Consider the following 15,440-nt stretch of genomic DNA (forward strand, 5'->3'; position numbering starts at 1 on the left):
GTCAGCTCAGACTGCTGTCGAGATGCGTCATTGCATCCCACATGGATCAAGACCCGGGTTATGGAGGATGGGAGCGAGCGCAGCAGTCCAGGGAGTTTTTCCAGGATGACCGGGACTGTGGCTCCAGGAAAGCAGTGTGTGGCTGCATTAAAAAATCGGATATTCCTCGTTATTGAATCTCCCACTATTAAAGTGGTTGGGGAGAAGAGGGGACGAGGAGACGAAAACTGTGGGGTCTCATGGTTGGATGACGCACGGTCCACACTGTGCGCCTGGGCAGGCTGGTGCGGCGGTGGGGACGCGCTGGCGGACCTGGGAGACCCGGGAGAGGGATTCCCCTCCGCCTCCGGCTCCTTCTTCTTTGGCTCTGGACGAGGAAGACCACCGGAGCGTCGGAGCACAGCATCCCAGCACATTAGATTTATCCCCAAACATGTAGACTGAACACAGTATGCAAGATTACAACAAGGGATTAATAAACATTAATAGATCTGCATCTTTTGTTGCAGTTAAACCACTGCCATTTAACTTAGAAGATTTGGTAAAGCACTTTTGGTCTTAACTTGAAAGTTGCACTTTCAACACAGTCTGATCATTGTTGCCCTTTAGTCTTGATGTCGACAATAAGTCATGGGCTTTGCATAACTGATATGCTGGATCATCTTCATGCCTTTACTTGTTACCCGCGGCACTCATCTCCTCTACCAGTTACGGGCAGGGGAGTTCTCACTGTAGCTCCTTTCACAACAGCACAAACAGAAATGGGCAAAAATACATCAAAATGTATTTTGATACAAAATACAAAATACCCGTCAAATAAATGTATCAAAATAAAATACAAAATACTGGTGCCAGAAAATGTATCAAAATAAAATACATGTGTTTTGTATTTTCAAATACAGAAAATACTTTTTTCTTTTTCTTTTTAGCAGTGACCCACAGCTCTAGGTCACTCTGTCAGTCGGTCGGTTGGTCGGTCGGTCCACAAAGCTTTTCGTGAATAACTCAAAAAGTCCTTGACCAAAAATGCTCAAAATTTGCAGCTAGAGACCATGAGTAACTATACCAGAAAGAATGCCCACGATCCGTCCATAGGTGGCGCTATACTAACCGATTCAAATCTTTTTGTGAATAACTCAAAAAGTCCTTGACCAAAAATGCTCAAAATTTACATGCTGCAATTAGAGATCACAAGTAACTATGTCAGAAAGAAAAACCATGATTCATCCATTAATGGTGTCATAGTAGCAAATTTGGTCGCAGCTATTGCAGATTTGCGCTTGTTTTCTCACAGTTTGGTATAGCAGAGTATTCAGGTTTGGGCTATAGGATATACACAAAGCTCTGGTGAACCCCACAAAAAGGCAGAACAGTCACAGAATTAACTAAGTGTAACTAAGAAAAGCCATTAAAAGACAATTACTTGTCTATATATATTTTAACCAGACTTAACAACATTTGTATCAACAAATAAAATATTCACAGACACTGTGATAACATATGAATAGCATTAGACCTATGTGTACTATAAAAGTCATATAAATAAAAACATCAAGCTCTGCACAGAAAAATGAATAAAAATAAACAGTTAATGAATACAAAAGTGAACAGGTAGGCTAACTTAACAACAAGTGAGTAGCCTATACATTTCTCTCTTTCGTTGGCCAGTGGGATGGTAGTAGGGTTAGGGTTAGGCTATTTTGGTTCTTGAGACCCAACCACTGACAACAACAGACAACTTTATTGATCCCACGTGAGGCAATTCATTTGTAGCATACTCATCACAAGCATCAACCACAACAGTATACAATTTCCTATGTTATGCACAGTCCAGTAAAACAGACCACTAGGTCATTGAAGGGCACATTGAATGGCCCAAGTTTAAAAAAACATATCGCTAAAAATATAAATATAAAAAAATATATATATTGTTACATCCAATATTATAAGAATGTGTAGCCTATTATTGTTGTTTTTTGATTCGTGGAGAAAGTATTTTGAGTATTATAAATACAAAATTACTCCACTCAAAAGTATTTTGTTACAAATTACATTTGCTTTTTATCGGCCTTATCAAATACAAATTACAAAATACTCAAATGTAATTGTAATACGTATTTCAAATACAAGTAATAGAAATACTGCCCATCCCTGAGCACAGACACAGGTCAGTTCTCTCAAACGGGCATTTATTCGGGCTTTTCTGTTTCTCTGAAGCATCTCCTCCTTGTCAAGCCATGAAAACTATTTTTAAGAATAAACACAACAGAGAGTGCATCTATACAGTGTTCAAAGTGTAACATGACAGAATGGAAAACAAAATGGCGGTCAGTAAGATCACGAATGTCAAAGTGAAATAAAATACCTCATTGGCTGCTTCTCATGAAAAGAGTTTTCCAAAGTTCTTTTAGTCCTACGTCTCTCTGACCATCTTTCCGACAAAAAGTCGAGCCTAGCATGACATTCTCAACACCGCATTATACACTGTCCCCACATCAAATTCTGCCATAGCGGCACACTTGACAACGAACGTTACAGATAAGTAAACAATGAACTAATGCCTGGGCTTCAACCTTTGTAATCATGTATATTTTACCTTTCATTCATCAACTCAATCACAAGATTTACATTTTAACCTTAATTAATTAATTTGTTTGTCCATGTATTTATTCAACTATGAACTTAGTTGGTTGGTTCGTGCACATTTTAAACTAAACATTTTCAAACAGCACTTACATGCAGCTCATCTTATGTTATTGATAAAGAGTTATATTCTGCCTGCTGTGCCAAAAAGCTAAGTAGAAATCATCTGAAACAAATTAACTCACAATTTAAATCCAAAAGTACAAAGTCTACATTCACAGTGGAAATATGTCACTGTAACACAGAGGTACGGATCAGTGTGTGATCACTGAGTGCCTCACTGATGATCCACTATGATGTAATTACTTCAGTGGTACAACTGTCCTGCCAACAATGCCACCAGTGAGACTGGTAAAACTAGTATTATCTCATCCTGCTGGAACCATTACTGCTACTATCCCTACTTCCACTGCAAAATAAACACTTATCAAATAAAGAGCTAGAAACAAGTTTGCCTTTGCTTTCAGTTTAAATGTCAGATGTTTTGGATCTGCACTATGAGATTTAACCTTTAAATGTCCACGTGTGTAGGATTTAATGGCAGAAATGGAATATTAGTATGGTTTCTTTAATGTAGTTTCACCTGAAAATAAGACTTGTTGTATTGTTACTTGAGAATGAGTTGTACGTATATATGTATATAGGAAGTGAATCCTCATTTACAGAGATCGCCTTGTTGCACTGCCATGTTTCCATAATAGCCCACAACGGACAAACCAAACACTGGCTCTAGATAGGACCATTCATGTTTTTGTGTCAGCCACTGTAGTTAGCTGCCCCTCTGCAATGAGCAGTGTCAGAAAAACACTGGTTATTATAAGGCTACTATGAAACTGCTTTATTCAGTGTTTTTACTGGCTGAAATCACCTGGTCCGTTTGTTTTGGAGAGGAAGAGGCCTCTGCAGATAATTCAGCTCGTGGTAAAAACCTCCTGATGGTGTGGATCCTAAGTTATCAGAGAAAAGAAGGTGAGCACACATTAGCAGGTGCTGAGCTAGCAGCCTCTCTCCGTTATACCAAACAGCATCAGAGAAACACAGATTTGTTGGGGCTGAAGCCCATTTTTTGTTTAAACCTTCAACCTGCCTGTTGCTCTGCATTTGGGTCCTTTTCTGAACTGATACACGAAAGGTCCTTTACATTTTTATGTTTTTATCCTCTTTTTTTCTTCAGTCTGTGTTTTTTGTCATTTACTCTGTGTCCGTGTTTAGTAAGCATTTTGAATTGATCTGTGTATACAGATTGTGCTACACTTACAACATTTGGTTACAACTGCAGCCACAGCTGAAGTCAGGTAATTTGTGACCTAATTTGTAAGTGTGTAAAATGGGACAAAAAAAGACTTCTTCTTGGGCTCTTTAAATACACTATTAGCAATCAAACATGTTATTGCATTGTTACTACAAATGTGGTTTACATAAAACAATCATTTTGATTGGTCTGAAATGATTTGCTCCAGGATGGGTGCAGCAAAGAGTCAAAGAATTACTGGTCTCTGGAAAACAAAAATGATTGTAGGATGTATCATTTTTAGTGGGCCGGCATAGCTCACAGAATCAAGTCATTCACGTTGTGATAAAAGCAGCAAATTTGGTACATATATATCTTAATATATGTAGAAGACATCTGGATATCAGGGCGTCGCAGATTGTCATTCTGATGAGCATGGTGGCAAAATCCAATATGGCTGCCACCCGAAAACCATTTTGACTATAACTTTTGAACCAGATGAGCTACAATTGCAAGCTTGGTGTCTATTTTACAGTTTTTGACCATAAGAAACACATTGGAATGCATGCATCAGTACTTCTCATTTGCATATTTCCAAGATGTCAGCTATACCTAAAATAAAGTTGTTGTCAAACACATTGGAATACTCAGATTTATGATTATTTTTGTGGGCTTTTGCCTTTAATGGATAGGACAGTGTGTGAAATGGGGAGACAGAGAGAGAGAGAGAGTGGGGACTGACACGCAGCAAAGGGTCGCAGGTTGGACTCAAACCTGCGACCACTGCAGCGAGGCAATGCCTCTGTACATGGGGCACCGGCACTATCCACTACGCTACCGACGCCCTAGATTTCTGATCATTTTCAATTTATTTTTTCATTGGGACATTTTTCTTAAGTGAAACCAGTACCTGTTTTAAAGCTACCGGCCATAAAAATTTTTTAAAAAAATCATAACTTAAAAAAAATCAAGGATGATGCAGTAACTCCATGTCAGCTACAATAGTCCAGAATTAGCCATCAATGACAGACCGACAGACAGACAGACAGAAAGACAACTTTATTTTCCACCTCAGTGGAAATTTTTCTTTGGCTTCAAACACATTAAAGGTACATGCAGACATGTGACATAATACACCATTAAAAACTTACAATTTCATGATATATATGCTACATGAGTGCAAATAGGCACGTAGGAGCAACAAATAATATAAATAAAAGAGAGCACATCCTATAAAGAAGCAGTGTTCCCTGATACAGTCATTCTGTGTTCATTGTCTGTATTGCATAGGGAATAAAGGACTTCTTATATAAGTTCCAACTGGTTCTTGGGACCCTAAATGGACGCCCAGATGGGAGCAGTTCATACTCTGAGTGTAATGAATGTGAGGCACACGCAAGCAAACACATGTCCACTGTAGACTAAGTATGGCAGAAATGTTGGAGGATCTTTTTTCAACACAAAGTGCGGTTACATTTATGATTTAATTAATTAATGACAGAACTGATAATTGATTTAAAAAACAAACAAACATAACTGTCCCATTTTACCTTACCAGCAGACTCGTTTTACCTGAACATGTCAATGGTTTGAGGTTTGAGGTTTATTTTACCTGGAAACATATTTTCTTTATAGAAATATAGCAGAGACCCATAACAAGTTCTATGAGTAACATGCAATGTAGTCTTCAGAGTTTTAGGTGGTTTTCTTGGTAATCTACCAAAAGTGTCCCACATTACCTGACTTCACCCTGGTACATCCTACTAGTACTCCACTACAGCTACTACCGTTATCATTTTCTCTGCTACTGCAAGGATACTGCTATATCTACTAGTCACTACTACTGAATATATTTGTCATGTTTTATATAAAATGTTCATCTGCAAAGCAGCTGCTAATGCAGTGGGGTTTTTTCTTCATTCAGTATATAGGTACACAAAATGAAAACACTCCGATAAAACATCAATGGCATAAACATTTAATCTTGAATGAATGTGCACTGTATTATGTTGTAATAGTGGGATTTTTAAAGATGTGATTTATCTATAATGCTGAGACACACACTGCTCAAAATAAGGGAAAACTTAATGGTCGCAGTATGACACCAGTTATGCCTCAGAGATATCAATGTGTCCATTTAGGAAGCACAAGTGATTGTGAATCAGTTTCACCTGCTTTGGTGCAAATGAAAGTGTCAACAGGTGTAGTGGGGTGGCAAAAGCAGGACAACCCAAAAAGGGAATGGTTCAGGGGCGTAAATATAGACAGTGCAGGCAGCGCGGTTGCACTGGGGCCCAAGGGGTGGAGGGGCCCGACTGCCACCTGGAAATACGTCCGTGTTCAAAAAGAACTCACATTAAAACAAAAATGGTGCTATTTCCCATACATGCCCTAAATAAGGCAAACCCATCTCCATCATGGTTTTCTGGTTTTGTGAAACAGTGTCAATCTATAACAAATTATAAACTTATTCTGCATAAACTATTTTAAAAACTGTAATTTACCAATAAAAAAACTATCAAGTTAAACTAATAATTTCCTATTTTCTTTTGTAGATTTGTCTTATACAGATATGTAATGATGATTGCTGTGTATATGTATGTTAATGTGTCCAATATCAAGTATCTGCAAGTGGATGTAACGTAAAAGCGGCAGTAAGACACACTGTTGCTAAAATATATATACACCCTAAAACTGTGTGTGTGTGTTTTGTGTTCTGCTGGTGTCCTTGTCACTACTAATGGCATGAGGTGGTACCTGCAGCCAAATCAGGATGCACAGGTAGTCCAGCTCCTCCAGGATGGCACATCCATACATGCGGTCGCAAGAAGGTTTGCTGTGTCTTCCAGCACAGTCTCAAGAGCATGGAGGAGACACCAGGAGACCGGCCGTTACACGAGGAGAGCTTGACAAGGCCATAGAAGGGCATCAACCCAGCAGCAGGACCGGTGTCTGCTCCTTTGTGCGAGGAGGAACAGGAGGAGCACTGCCAGAGCCCTACAAAATGACCTCCAGCAGGCTACTGGCGTGCATGTATCTGACCTAAATGTCAGAAACAGACTCCATGAGGGTGTGGTTAGGTACAAGGATTATTGCGGCTTCCAAATAGGTTAAAAAATAACCACCAACAGACGTCATACCGGGAGATATGATGAACTTTCTGTCTTTGGTTTAGTTTTACTCACTGTTTGATGATCCAGGGTGCTTCGGTTGGTTTTAGAGTTGACTGATTTGCAGGATGTATGGAGAGTTGTAAGATGACGCTATGAACTGATTGTCTTGACTGTCCCGTTCAAAAAATGCAAACAAAAATCCCCAAACAAACATTACCCAAATAAATAGGCCTTTACAAAAACAAAGTTCAAATCAACAGGGTATTTAACGACTTTATCAAGATTAACCAAAAGCACGACGGTTAAAGAGTGGCATCTTCCATGCTCCACACTTGCTCGAGCTCACATGCCTTCAATAAAAGGTTCTCCTGATGCCATGTCAGGTGGCTGTTAAAGTGACTCAAAAAATAATAGGAAACTAGGACTTGCTAGAAATGGCTCTGACAGGGATGAAATCCTCAGAGTGATTATCAGACCTTATGCTGGTGCACTGGGCCCTGGGTTCCTCCTGGTGCAGGAGAATGCCCCACCTCATGTGGCCAGGGTGTGTAGGCAGTGGATGAAGAAGGCATTGATGCCATTGACTGGCCCTCTCCTACCCCTGACCTAAATCCAATTGAACACTGTTGGGAACAGAATGATTTTATGTGTTTTACTATAAGTTGTGTTTCACTATATAAGTTTTAGATGTGTGAACAATGAGAATACTGAGATGATTTCAGCTGATCTGAATGTGTTTGCTTTGCAGAAGTGGAGAAGTACAGGAGAGGAAGAGACATGAAGTCTGAGGAGCACATACCGCAATGCTTAGATAATTAGTTTCATATATGGTAAAAAGAATAGAAAGTGATGTACAGATAGTAAGGTACAGCACGTGTAGGGAGTTGTGTTGTTCTCTTGTCTTTCAAAACAGGAACCACGCCCCCACCGCCAGCGGGAAGGAGTCAGATTAACACGAGGCAGGGGCGTGGTGTGGTGAAGGAGGAAGTGGAACTGCCAATGAGAAGAGGACAACGCCTTGCGTGCACAATGACACTCTGTTACGCTCAAATATACTGGGTCAGGGAAAGGACAGGAGGTCAGACTTCGTGAACTGACACACCTTTGTTGTTCGTCAGGGACGTGAAGTTGAGACCCAGAGCTCTGTAATTTTATTCCTTTACTGCTTAATAAACTACATTAACTGAGACCGAATATCTTCTCCTATTGCTTCATTAAAGAACATGCAGGACTGAGCTCACACATAGCACATTGGAGAGTAGGATGAGCCCCTTGTCCAACAACACCTAATGGATGTCATGTATTGGCGCATCAGCCTCCACCAAGTGCCGCCACAGACTGTCCAGGATCTCACTGATGCCCTGATCCAGGTCTGGGAGGAGAACACCATCCGCTGACTCATCAGGAGCATGCCCAGATGTTGTCGGGAGTGCATACAGGCATGCAGGGCCATACACACTACTGAGTCACATTATGAGGTGATGTGAAAAAATTCATGAAATTTGGATCAGCTTGTGATTTCAAATTTTACTTTGATAATTTTGGTTCCCACTGACGGTTGTTATGTCATTTTGTTCTCAACAAATTATACAGTTACATTAGTAAAGATTTCCAACTGGAATAATTTGTTCACCAAGATCTGGTGTGTGTTTTAAGTGTTCCCATAATCATTTTGAGCAGTATATTTGTGAACCAACTGCCGCAGATCTCCTATCTGCAGTGTAAGGAGGCCCGTGTGTATCACCAGCAGCTGCATGGTGTTTACACTGTCTGAAGGAAGGGGTGATATGAGGACACATCTCGCGCTGCTCGATTAGTTCGGTCACGGTGTCAGATACCCGGAGGTGCAACGGCCAATTAAATTCCGACGCTGCCTGAGGGCTGTCAACGTAACGCTTCCCCCCACCTCCCTCACGCACGCACACGTCCACACACACACACACACACACACACATACACATTCACATACACACTGCGCCTGGCACTTGATGAAAAACAGAAAGTAAGAGCAGCAGTGACAATAACAGCAGACCTGCAACTTGTGCTGTCCGTACTTGTCCCTCAGTCTCCGGGCTCGCAGCATTGAACCGTCGCTATGTCTCTGACCACCGTGTCCCGGTTGTTCAGGACCGCACTCAGGACTCAGATGGTCCCTGTGGCTAATTGGTCCTCCAAACCCGCCAAACACCACATCACTGCAGGGGTGAGTCCATGTTCAATGTACGGACCTAACATGAGCGCAGCAGGGGAATAATGTTATGTCCCCTCAGCAACAGGCTGTAATGATGAGCGTCAGCTAGCTTCATTAATGCTGGGGTTAAAATTAGCGCATCTCGGCCTGATATGACAGAGCAGAATCTCTCCTGCAGGGCTCGCTTTCTCCTAATTGCGTCAAACTATACATTTTTTTCTTCTCTCACACTTATATGGACTGTAGATGAAACTATGTGTCCGTGCACTGTGCTTATGGGACATTTTCTTATCAAACGAAGTTATTTTGGGACAGGTGCGTCAGTATCTCGCCATTATTCTGCCTGAATCTAACACGTAGACATCTGCCCGCTGTGCGGAGACATAAACAGCAAAATACAAACTATATACACCGAAATGTTCACATATCTTACAGACGAGTATGTACAACTCAGTATTCTTCCATAATGTTTTAATCAGCCCTACAGAAGTTTAATATTGTAGTCTAAGTGTGAGTTAAGTATGTCATGTGGGCAGGTGCCAAGTGACTGACCTTGATGTTGATCACGGTCAACATGTCTGATTTCAGTCTCAGTCACACGGACTTATTAACTACAATAACTCTATTCCATTAAATGTTCCCTTACATTGAGCTCATTTAATGCCCATACTTTGAGAGGGAATAGCTTAATAATAAACAGCGAGCACTGTATTTAACTTTAACACATATTGAATCGGTAAGGCTACATATTGACTTTGAGGAGAACTAGGGGAGACTGGGGTCAGTTGGAACATTTTTTAGTTTCCTCAAGTTACAAGTAGGAAGTTATTGTATGCTTGTGTACTGCTGGTGTTAACATGGATGCATTGAGAAGTGTGTCTTATTATCTTCATTTTTCTACAGGCCTGTTTCGTTGTTTTTGTAAAAACTCCAGTTACAAAAAAGGTCATGCTTTAAATAACATCAACATTACCTTACAGTACGCTGTTAAGGATTTATACAGAGCCAGACTGGTGTGGGATATTTAAGACATCCACAGTGATGTTGATAGGTTTTCAATGTGGTGAGTCTCCGGGACCCACAGGTGCTCTTTTGAGTGAGTCCCTGTTAAAATTTGTTTTCTGTGTTGTATGGTTGTAATTATGATTATATTCATTCAGATATTCACGTTCTGTTAGCATTTCATTTTTAACCTCCTGTACATTTTGTGTGTTATATTTTCCAACATTACTTACTCTTTATTTAACACAGGGTTTTTACTTTTAAGCACCTTCTACAATAAAAAAATACATATTTTTTATTATCATTATTTTTAAGTATTAATTACTCCTGCACTGCTACACTGCAATACCTGCACTGTGCCCCCACCTAAATTTGCATTACCATCATAAGCATATCGACTGTAGTAACAGCTCTCTGTAGTAGTCCTGGGACTAGACTATAATTTCACTACTGTGTGTCTTTATTCTTACACTTGAATTCTCTATCCCTATGTGTATCTCTGTTTTTGTATGGGTTGTGTAATAAGCTACAAAATAAATAAAGTATCCATCGATCCATCGAGCTATCATGTTGAAGATGTATCTGAGAATTAAAATGCCAAATCTTAAAATTGTATTAACAAAACCTTAGATTTAAATGAATCTTTATATAGTCTATTTACAAAACATTACACAAATGTCACATATTTAGTTAAGTATAGAGAGCCCCAAAATCATCTACCCAGTATCAAGTCAAACAAATGTGTTATGTGATTATCCTAAGAAAATTAAACAAGATACTGTATAAATGTGATGATCTAACATTCTAAGAACTATGCTTGTTCTCCTTCGTTTAGTTTTTATCTTTTTACTCATTGAGACGATGAACAAAACGGGATCTCTTCATCTTGCATGAAATACACATCTGCTGGACAATAAAGCATTGTCGCTTCATCATTGATATGAGTAAATACAGCATCTGCCGTCACAGCAGGCGTTGCAATGTAACACAACAGTCTGTAGTAATATCCTACATATTTGTGAATACAGGTAAATTATACGAACCTAAAAATATAAGGATATTGTCTACCAGTGGTCCCCGGGGACCTTCGTGCCGTGCCACCTGTACTGTACAAAGCACCGGAACAAAAACACAGACACATCACAGACAGTAATAACATCCAAAACACAAGTTTCACAATCAGTTGTTTCTGTGACATGAGAAATATTTTGAAAATAAGTTAAGTCACAAAGGTAGTGTTATCAGAAGAACAGATTGCACGCTCTAAACGCATTGATAGTGAGTATACTGGGTGCTTCACATTTTAATGCGCCTGAGATGCAGGATGCCAATCTAGGATAGACTATTTAAAGATGGCCGACATGAGAGCTCCCCAAAAGCTAATCCAAAACACCCCAATCTCCCCCTTCTGGCTGTCTTAAGTTTAAGTCCTAAACCCCGCCCCCTCATGTTAGTGGATGGGACGGGCCAAACTAAAAACTCAAAGCGCACCTCACATAAATTTTTCCAAAGATGGTTTCTGCCATTTTAGTTTTTCTGATAAGTTTGGTTTTAATTAATTATTTGATGCTATAAAAAGGGGATTTGACATCATGATTGGCAGCTATGTGTGCCAGTTGGTGTGCATGCTGTAAATGGCTCTACTTGTGATTGGTCAGATTTTGGGATTTGGTTGGGAACTTGATACTGCGGATACTGCTTCAGCACAGATTCTGGCTCCAAATGCCCCCACCAGCGCAAGATGGCAGCAGCTGAATCCGGAATATTTTTGCTTCATTTTTGTACAATGGGAGGAAGTGGAGATGGGTTGTCCATGTTTATGTGCAGTCATTGGTACCTAGCAACATCATTGCATCAATATTTAAGTTTATTAACATTTAAACCATGATAACAATCATTCAGCATTTATGTATTTCACAATTAAACTATATTATCTGAGATGACAGTTAGGGATGCACAATAATATTGGCATGTTATCAGTATCCGCCAATATTGGCCTTAAAATGAATTATCAGAATCGTCCAATATACTTTTTCTTATTTTGCACAATGAATGAATATTACATACATTAAAAAGTATTGTATTTCATGTCTCCATCTGCTGGTGGGCCATCACGATAAGAGTATGCATGCATAATGTGATGTTAATTCCACTACAGAAGAGACTTGATGATCACTAAAATTAGGTGGGGAAAAAAAGTGGATATATTGACATCGGTATTGGTTATCGGTCAAATGAGTTATTACATATTGGCATATTTGATATCAGCGAAAAATCCTATATCGTGCATCCCTAATGACAGAACATTTTGAGTGTAAAGCATCTTTGTGGGCGAGATACAAATAAGACGTGGGCCATCTCATCAAAACATTGCTCTATAGCGCCACTGGTGGCCATAAACTCCATAGCGTACCTTTAAACCCATAACATCTGCTTGCATATCTGTTGGGCTCTAGCAGCTACAGCTGACAAAAGCTTTGTGTTCCTGCTGCTATTTTCCTTCCTATCAGAGAGAAAGACAGAGAGACAGAGTGCTTTATAGAGTTTATCTTCCATTTAGAACACTAACCAATCTAGGCCAGGGTCCTGATATAGCTTTAATAGTTTATGTGTAGTCTAATTACCAGAACAAGGAGCAGAACAGTAAGTACTGTCAAACATATGCTTGAAAATCATGACAGGCTGGATTTATTCAGGACATCTGGACTGTAGATCTGAAACAGCAGTGATAAGTCACTGGAGATGTGTTTCATTAGAAAAACGGGTGTGCCTGGGTTGCTGCCTCTACTCAGAGAACATTCAAGATTTGAGTCTTGAATGTTATTTTTGGATTGAATCCTTACAGACTACAGAGTCTAAGAAAAGTGGGGGGTTTTCTTGTGTGTGTTTCCTGCCAAAGATAAAGCAGCCTTCTTCCTCATATGACCAAATATGCTCACAAGTCTAGTAAACAACAGCTACTATAGTGAATCACAAAATACAGCTTCAGAAACAGTGTTAGTCACACATCTCATCAGAGTATAGGCTTAACTATTCTCTTCCCCTTGTTTTGGAGTTTTATTAAGGTTGACAATGACAATGCTACTGTGAAGAGATGAAGCTATTCATTCTATCTATCCTATTTCATTACATTTACCTCAAACATTTCTCTACTGAAAGTGCAAAGAATCTATTATTAGAGGTTATTATTTTCCTACCGTGCAGTTGCATTTTTAGGGGCTTGGGATGCTTGAAAACTTGTGAAAATTGGCGTACACATCAGAACTGGCAATAATTGCAAAGTTCTACAATGATTGGGCTGTGGCATGGCTACCTGGCTCCATAGCACCCTAAACATACACCAGGGTGGGGAAAGGATGAAGTTATTTTAATGGGTCATTGCTCGTATCTTAAGATTGTACAATGTTTTTTTTTTTGTGAAAATGTATCTACTGACAGAAAGTCAGCCATCTTGGATTTTGTGTGTTAATTTTCATTGTACGAATACATGTTTGAGGACTTTAGGATGCTCAAAAACTCACAAAACTTTGTACCCACATTCAAACCAGTAATTATTTAAATTGCATGTTTCAGATGGGGCTTGGATGTGGCACTTCAGCTCTATAGCACCCCCAATTACTTTAAGCGTTAATGCGTTTTTGATGCCCTTGGTACAACTGAAAAATCACCAAACTTGGCACACACAACATGTGAACTTTACAAGAATATAGAGCCATTGGGTGCGTGTCTGTTAAGTGGGGTCTATAGCACCCCCTAATGCGTTGTTGGTTGTAGTTGGGTCAAAGTTGCTTTGATATTCACCAGATTTGGTATGGGGGAGAGGTTCTTCTCATCATTTGGATACACTTCTCATTGGGTTTTATACACTTCGCCCACCCAGGAGTCGGCCATTTTTAATTTTGCGCGACCTTCATGATGGCAGAAGTTTTTGTTGTTGTTTTGTTGTTTTTGTTCAATGGCATTGCTGTGGTGAAGCAGGCAATTTGCATGTTTCGCCATGACATAGGAAGCTGTTGTAACTTGTATTTACATAGTCTAATCTTCCCCAATTTAACACGCAGAGAGTCCAGGCCCATATCAAGTAATAGTCATAGCGCCACCTTCTGACAATAGGAAGTCAGCCGTCTGTGACAAAGATAAACTAATTTAGATGAATTTACATGGTGTGTCCTACACATGATATACAGCAACATGGCTTATAATTTGTGCGTTCTCTCACACCACATAGTGGACACAGGAAGTGGTACTTTATTTACAGTACGTGATTTTCAACACTCCTCTGCAGTTTTAACTAAAATTATGTTTGGGGGCATTAGATAAAAATAGGTATTCTTACAAGCTGCTAAGTAATATGAATTCAACCATCTCTTTGTTTTTGTGTCCCTCAGGAGCAGGCGATCGCTCTGACAGTCATGTTTATAACCATCTTGGGTCCCTCCGGCTGGATACTGGCTCACCTGGAGGACTACAAGAAGAAGGAGTAGAAGAGGAGAAAGAGGAGGAGGGAGAACAGAGTATCATTCCGGCCCAGATGAAGATGCAGATCAGCCGGCCAGTCAGCCCACTCTCCCTCCAGGTCTCTCACTCTGCTCCGTCTTTCTTCACCTGATGAGACCAGATGCTTCCAAGTTGTTGCTGCACTTCTGACCTGTGATAATTTACGTCTGTGCACCTATCAACCTCTTACCAATAAATACATGTTTAGTATATATTAATGTGGGCTCAGTGTGTGTGCTGTTGGATTGCAGATATTCCGCTGATTTTAGTATTAAATGAAATTGCACTGATAAGACATATAAGGCTGCAACAAAAGATGTCTTTCATAATAAATTGATTGATAAAGAAATTGAATTTTTAAATAAATAGATTAATTTTTTTAGTTTAAAAATATCAGGAAATACAAAAAACAAAATCACTGTTGGCATCTTAAAAAGTCTTGTTTTTTAAGATTTACACTTACACTATAATTTACACTATAAGTCCTCATATAGGAGAAGCTGACACCAGAGCATGTAAAACATTTTTGCTTCATAAAAAGCTTAAACACGTGTCTCAATCAGCTAATGGATTCATCAACTTATTGTTTCTTCACCAAAGCCTTAATGTGTTAAAAACATATCATTATCATCATCACAGCATGATAATCACTGTACAAAAAGGACACTAAATGCAACAGTATTTTGATTGGTGGGGTATTAAATTGAATGTTACTTGCTGTTACACTGAAAGTGAATTAAACACTTTATTTTCATTTGGTACC

At 39.5% G+C, this 15,440-nt stretch overlaps 1 protein-coding gene across 1 annotated transcript; it reads left to right on the forward strand.

Moving 5' to 3' along the window:
• The first annotated feature begins 8,922 nt into the window (after window positions 1–8,922).
• LOC126407440 (cytochrome c oxidase subunit 8B, mitochondrial) lies at window positions 8,923–14,895 on the forward strand. Its single transcript, XM_050072321.1, has 2 exons — window positions 8,923–9,190; window positions 14,569–14,895. Exons 1-2 carry the CDS (start codon window positions 9,083–9,085, stop codon window positions 14,662–14,664), a joined length of 204 nt encoding a protein of 67 aa, XP_049928278.1. The 5' UTR covers window positions 8,923–9,082; the 3' UTR covers window positions 14,665–14,895.
• The last annotated feature ends 545 nt before the right edge of the window (window positions 14,896–15,440 follow it).

The sequence above is a fragment of the Epinephelus moara genome, chromosome 20 (assembly GCF_006386435.1).
Source record: "Epinephelus moara isolate mb chromosome 20, YSFRI_EMoa_1.0, whole genome shotgun sequence".
In the NCBI taxonomy this organism is placed as follows: Eukaryota; Metazoa; Chordata; class Actinopteri; order Perciformes; family Serranidae; genus Epinephelus; species Epinephelus moara.

Bases quoted from the DNA above. Each gene is read 5' to 3' on its own strand.
- LOC126407440 (XM_050072321.1), top strand. From the start codon at position 9,083: ATGTCTCTGACCACCGTGTCCCGGTTGTTCAGGACCGCACTCAGGACT. The intron at 9,191-14,568 runs GTGAGTCCATGT...TGTGTCCCTCAG, and splicing joins AACACCACATCACTGCAGGG to GAGCAGGCGATCGCTCTGAC.